At 40.5% G+C, this 6,050-nt stretch overlaps 1 protein-coding gene across 1 annotated transcript; it reads left to right on the forward strand.

Annotated features, from left to right (window-relative positions):
- Positions 1-1,275: 1,275 nt before the first annotated feature.
- Positions 1,276-5,991, forward strand: il22ra2 (interleukin 22 receptor, alpha 2). The gene is made up of 6 exons (XM_004085019.5): positions 1,276-1,422; positions 2,484-2,598; positions 3,209-3,393; positions 3,491-3,636; positions 4,783-4,940; positions 5,179-5,991. The coding sequence occupies exons 1-5, from the start codon at positions 1,359-1,361 to the stop codon at positions 4,930-4,932; spliced, it is 660 nt and encodes a 219-aa protein (XP_004085067.1). The 5' UTR covers positions 1,276-1,358; the 3' UTR covers positions 4,933-4,940; positions 5,179-5,991.
- Positions 5,992-6,050: the final 59 nt, after the last annotated feature.

Consider the following 6,050-nt stretch of genomic DNA (forward strand, 5'->3'; position numbering starts at 1 on the left):
ACCAGTGGTTATTTGAGTTACTGTCTATTAGCCAGTCTGGTCATTCTCCTCTGACCTCTGGTATCAACAAGGTATTCTGCCCACAGAACTGACACTCACTGGATATTTTCTGTTTTTTGGACCAATCTCTGTAAACCCTAAAGATGGTTGTGGGTGAAAATCCCAGTAGATCAGCAGTTTCTGAAATACTCAGACCAGTCTGTCTGGCACCAACAACCATGCCACGTTCAAAGTCACTTCAATCTCCTTTCTTCTTCATTCTGATGCTCAATTTGAGCTGCAGCAGATCGTCTTGACCATGTCTACATGCCTCAATGCATTGAGTTGCTGCCATGTGATTGGCTGATTCAAAATCTATGTTGATGGACAGGTCTGCCTATAAAGTGACCACTCGAGAACTTTTTGTAAATGTGCTGTGAATCTAGGCGGGTCCGGAATACATATCCATCCATTTTCTAAACTCCCTTTCGGGGTCATGGGGTTGCTGGAGCCTATCCCAGCTACTGGGACCTGGACAGTCTGGATGGCCTGTTGCAGTGGAATATGTGTACACTTTAGTTATCCTCTATCTCACTAAACTCCTTGAATTTCATACGAAGAACGTTGAAACTGTAATTCTCATGTCTTGGATCACAAGCACTCAGACTACCTCGTCTCATCAAAACACAGATGCTCATTCATCGCAATAAAAATATTTTTCTGAGTTTTCCGCCTAAGGTTCACAGAGTTCCAGCTATTAGCTGATTCTTATCAGGTTCAGATGATCGGCTCTCCTGAAATTCATCATAATGTGATGCGTTTATCAGATTTTAAAGTTCAAAGATTTTATAATTTTTATGCGATGGAATGGTGTCCATTCATGATACCGTGATGCTTATTTAGATAACTGGTATGGTTTCAGTCAAATCAATTAAACTGTCATCCCTCCATCCTTTCGATGCTGCACATCCATGTTTTAGGTTAGAGCTGACATTTGTGCAGAAGTTACAAGATCTGATAGCTCATAAAAACAAACACACACAGCCTTCCACGAACTACTGAACACAGAGTCAAATTCTCAGAAATGACACCACGACCTCTGTGTGGAACTATGTTGAACATGTGAGGAGCTCAGCGGGGGGGTTGGAAGCCTTTTGTGCATCAACAACAATTAAACGTTATAAATTTAGTGCTTTGTTGTGTTGCAAATTGAAAAATGGGAGCCATCCTAAAGCCTGAGGGGGGAAATGTGACCCACCCCACCCCTCCCATGTCAGAAACGCCATAAATGCTGGTATTTAAAACGGGAAGTAAGCTGGAATTTAAAGGCAGAAGAACCTCCAGCTGCATCAGTCCTGCTGTCATCCGCAAACGCTGCCATGACTCCACTGCTGCTCGCCGCCGTGCTACTGGGGAACCTGACCATCTGCATCTTAGGACAAGGTAAACTCTGCAAGAGCCACATTTGAACCATCTCCTGGGGTTTGAGGCGTTATCCCAACCGACTCAGGTCTGGTGGTGATAGGCACAAATGGGTTAAAGCCTTCAGAGCTGAATGAAACAAAGAAATCCTTTATTTTTATCATTATTTTCTGAGAAGCTCTCTGTTTTGATACAAGGTCAATTTGCAGTCAATCAGTAAATCGAAATTCACACATTTTTTTAACACTTTTTATGTTGTTTAGCTCAGGAATAAACAAAGAAGACACGTTTTTCTAAAGTAAAAGACAATTAAAAAAAATTAGATAAAAATGTGAAAAAACCCAGCTTAGCTGCTTTGTTTCAATTCTCAATTCTCTCAAGGCTGCCACAAATCCGACTGGGTCAAACAGAAAAAAGGCTGCACATTACTCAATATGGGGGAGAAAAACAACGTTTCCCAACCCTTGTCCTCAGGGAACACGGCCCTGCATATTTTCCGTGTTTCCCTGCTTGCACCTGATTCCTCATCAGGCTCTGCAGTAGCCATCAAAGTCAGGCATGTTTGAGCAGGGAAGAATTGGGGGGAAAAACAAAAAAAACATGCAGGACGGTGTTCCCCAGGGCTATTTAGTCATCACACACCTGCTAGAAGTTAGAGTTTGATTTAAAAAATGCTGTTTTTTTATTTCCTACATCAGATCATTAAGAGTTTTAACAAATGAAGTACAGAAGTAGCGATAACTATGTTCAACCTGCCAATAAGCAGCATCAATACTGCTCATCTAATCGCACTGATGAAATCACGGAGGAAATTTCCTCACAGATGCAAACATCTGTTCTTCATTACCTTTCTTGTTAAAGCTGTTTACGACTAAATCTTAGCATTTTTTCCAAACTGACAGTGTTAGGAAATTGTTTTTGGATAAACAGAGAGCACAGATGTTTGCACTGACAACTAAATGATCCAAGTGTCTTGTTATCTCTTCTCCTTTTGCGTTTTGGTCGTCTTTGTAATATTCTGTGCTCACTTCTGCTCCCACTTCGTCCCTGAATTTCATGCTTTTTCCCCTGCTGTGTCGCAGAGCTGCTTGCTCCGCCTACTCAGGTGAGGTTCAACTCCACCGACTACAGAAACGTCATGATCTGGACTCCGCCCACCAACCAGACCTCACTGCAGTACCATGTCCAGTGGAAGATGTGAGGCGACACACACTTACCACAGTTAGTGATGAAAAGCTGGTTTAGTTGACCTAAACATGTCAAAATAATTCACAAATCATTTTAAGTGTTTACATACTGACATCATAAAGAATTTCATGATCACAATAATATAGTATTTCTTCATATAAACACAAAAACTTTGACTAAACCAACTTTACCAGATGAATCACTCTGTTAAAGAAGCATGAACTCTTTTTTATTAATAGGCTGAAATTAATTAATGAATTAAAACCATTGATTAATAAAATCAGCTGTTTATTTTACGAGTTTGAGAATTATTTTTCTTTTATTCATTTAATATTTTACCAGGAGGCCCCATTGAGATGAGATCTCTTTTTCAAGGGAGACCTGAAAAGTTTCATCATAACTGAGCCTAAAGCATAAACAAACTTTAGGAAATGTAACAAAAATAAAAATATAAACCTTTTTTTCCTATATATTTTCCAGCTTTTTACATCATTTCTTAATAGCAAGACATTTAAGATTTTAAGAAGTTTAGATTTTTGAGGAACTTTGAAGGAAAGCTGACTTTTCAGGTCTAAAGCAGATCCTTTTTTTTGAATATTCTTATCTCCTCCTCTTGCAGTTATGGTGAGCAGGAGTGGCTGAACGTGGCCAGCTGTCAGGGCATCCAGGAGCATCAGTGTGACCTGAGTCGGGTCACCTCCGATACGTCAGAGTGGTACTACGCCCGCGTGCACGCGTCCTCCGCGGCCTCCGGCAGCCGGTCTGCGTGGACCCTGTCCCCCAGATTCAGCCCTCGCTGGGAAAGTCAGTCTCTTTCACTCATGTCTTTGTGTCACGTCGCTTTTTCCACATCCTTCTGTCCATCGGTCTTTAAACGAACTCCCTGAAAATGTCCCTGCAGCTAAAATCAGCGCCCCTGTGCTGAAGCTGAGCATCAGCAAACGCAACCACATTCAGGTTCATGTGAAGCCTCCCAGAGTGCTGCTGCGCAAAATGCGCAGTAATCTGCTCTTCAAGATCTTTGTCATCAACGCCGGTGGGGAGGAGGTAAACGTTCAAACGTTCTAACCTTTTGAAATGGGTCAGGAATCTGTCATAGGCAAAAGGTCAAGATAGGATGAACTTCTGGATCAAGTGACATTTATCTCTTGAATAGGAAGTGTTCAATTTCTATTTCAGATAAAACAGAATGAGTCTTCCTCATACTTAAAAAGCTAGGGCTGTCTTTTCTTTAGACACTATTTATCCAAATTCTCTTTTAGATGGTAAAGATAACTGAATTTTCTGGAATATAAAGTGCTTAAAAGGAAACATTTTTCTTTTTGAAGAAAAAAACATGTCAAAACCCTTTCAAAATAAAAGTACAAAGACTGCATTTTTACCTCTAGGCAAGGAGTAGAAATGAAAAAAATGGGGAAGGGGTTGGCGGGAGGGGGGCAACAATGCCTATTAAAATATTAAAAATAAAACACCCATCCATCCATCCATCCGTCCATCCATCATTCCGCACATGGATACATCCTCAAAGTTGGAGTTTAACTCCTTCCAAAGAAGCCAAAGACCCATTTAGTCATTTCACCAGGAGACTGATGCAGCACCAAACCTTACTGCACTCAGTACTGCCCCCCTTTGGCCAGCTCAGCATGTTCCAAACACTTTCTGTCATCAGGGGCTCAGGGATCCCCAAATCAACATCCGCATCAAAATACAACCATTTGGGGCAAAAACTGCAAAGTCCTACTCAGAAACACAACAAATGTGGATGTTCATCTTTAGTCCATGATTGTAAAAATGTAAAAAAGAAAAAAAAAAAAGAAAAATATTTTTAAAATATTGTGAATTTGTCAATAAAATCTTAGCTAGATGTTTATTCCAGTTCAGTGGAGGCGGGTAGAGTTCCAAAAAGGAATATTCCCCCCGAGGCGCTTTTCCTGTCTGAAGAGGGTTTAAACGTGTTTACATAGTTTTCTGTGTAGCATCAGTAAAAAAGTTGTAATTACCGTGAGATGCAAACTCCTAAAATTGATGTTGCTTGGAAGAGGAAGAGCAGGCAGAAGAGGAAGAGCATAGACAAAAGATTTTAACATAACAAAACAAAAATAAAAGCAGCTGTTCTGATTTTCTGTCAAACATCTGTGCGTGCCTTCACACTTCCTGCACGTCTGACCGTTCTGCCTCTCTGTTTCCGTCCAGAGGGAGTTTGACATGGACTGCTGCTCCAACAGGCTGACTCTTCCTAAACTGAAGCACAAGGCAAAGTTCTGCATCCAGGCACAGACCATCATCTTACCGCAGATCAAGAGCAGCGCTCGAAGCCATGAGAAGTGCATCACCGCACCCTGAAGTCACAGGTACGAGGACTCTGAGCCAGCGAGTGAAAAGGCTTCTTTTTCTGTTGTAACCAAAGACCCCAAGATGAGAAGTCAAATATCAGCTCTCACAGGAGGGGGGAGGAAACCCCTGGAGGAGAAATCTTAGTAAAGTTTCTTGACAAAGCCTGTCATGACCCATGCTCGCCCCACCCTGCTCACTATTTTTAGGCCTCACAAAGGTTACGCTCTGTCATTAACCTGGATTTTCTCTTTGCAGCAAAGTGGAGCGCTTTGGCTCAGCCTCTGCCTGCAGTCTCCATCTGAGCTACCTCGACGACCGCAGCCTCACGTCTCCAAGCGTTATGGTCCAAAGCACTCCAAAGGGCCAAACTTAAGGAGTATTTCAAACAGGAGTTCCTATAAATATTTTATACCATTTAATTTCAGGACTATTATCCCCCCCCCCATTAGTAAATAATTTGATAATTTTATTTAGGAGCACCTATCAAGAAATCCAAAGACACTGCAAAAAAAAAAAACAATAAATATGGTTAACATTTACCTTGAGCTGTTAGTTATATAACCCTAAAATGTCCAAGGTGATGTGCAGCATAATGATAATAATGGAAGCATTCAAACATTTTTAGATCCCACATTTGTCTAAGCATAAATAAATTTGAAGATGTAAGATTTTTGATGTAAGGAGGGTTCACCTCCACCAGAGGGCGCCAAATCCTCTGGTGACAGTGCTCAATTGAAGGAACAGAAAGCTTCACATCTTTTTTTCTGATGTTTCTTTTCATGATAAATGTATCACTGCTGATGCTGCTATAATTATTCTCAAACAGTTCTCAGATTGTAGTTCACATGAATTTTTTAGTCTTTATATAAACACAAAAATACATGTAAACCTATTTATAACCTATATATTTGTTTGCCTTTTTCAGCTAAAAAAAAAACGGGATCTAAAGGATCTCCCTAAAGGTAAATGGTATATGCTGTGGGAGGTGAAGGCATACAATGTGTGAAGGTGCCAGATATTTGTGTTGCATGTGTAACTAACAAATTAAAGTTCTCTATTTTACCTTTATTTCTAGCTTTTGTTCCTTTTTTTTTTTACACATTCTGATTAAAAAAAAACAATACAAA

Source organism: Oryzias latipes, chromosome 15 (genome assembly GCF_053564925.1).
Source record: "Oryzias latipes strain Hd-rR chromosome 15, Olatipes_Hd-rR_3.1".
NCBI classification, from domain to species: Eukaryota; Metazoa; Chordata; class Actinopteri; order Beloniformes; family Adrianichthyidae; genus Oryzias; species Oryzias latipes.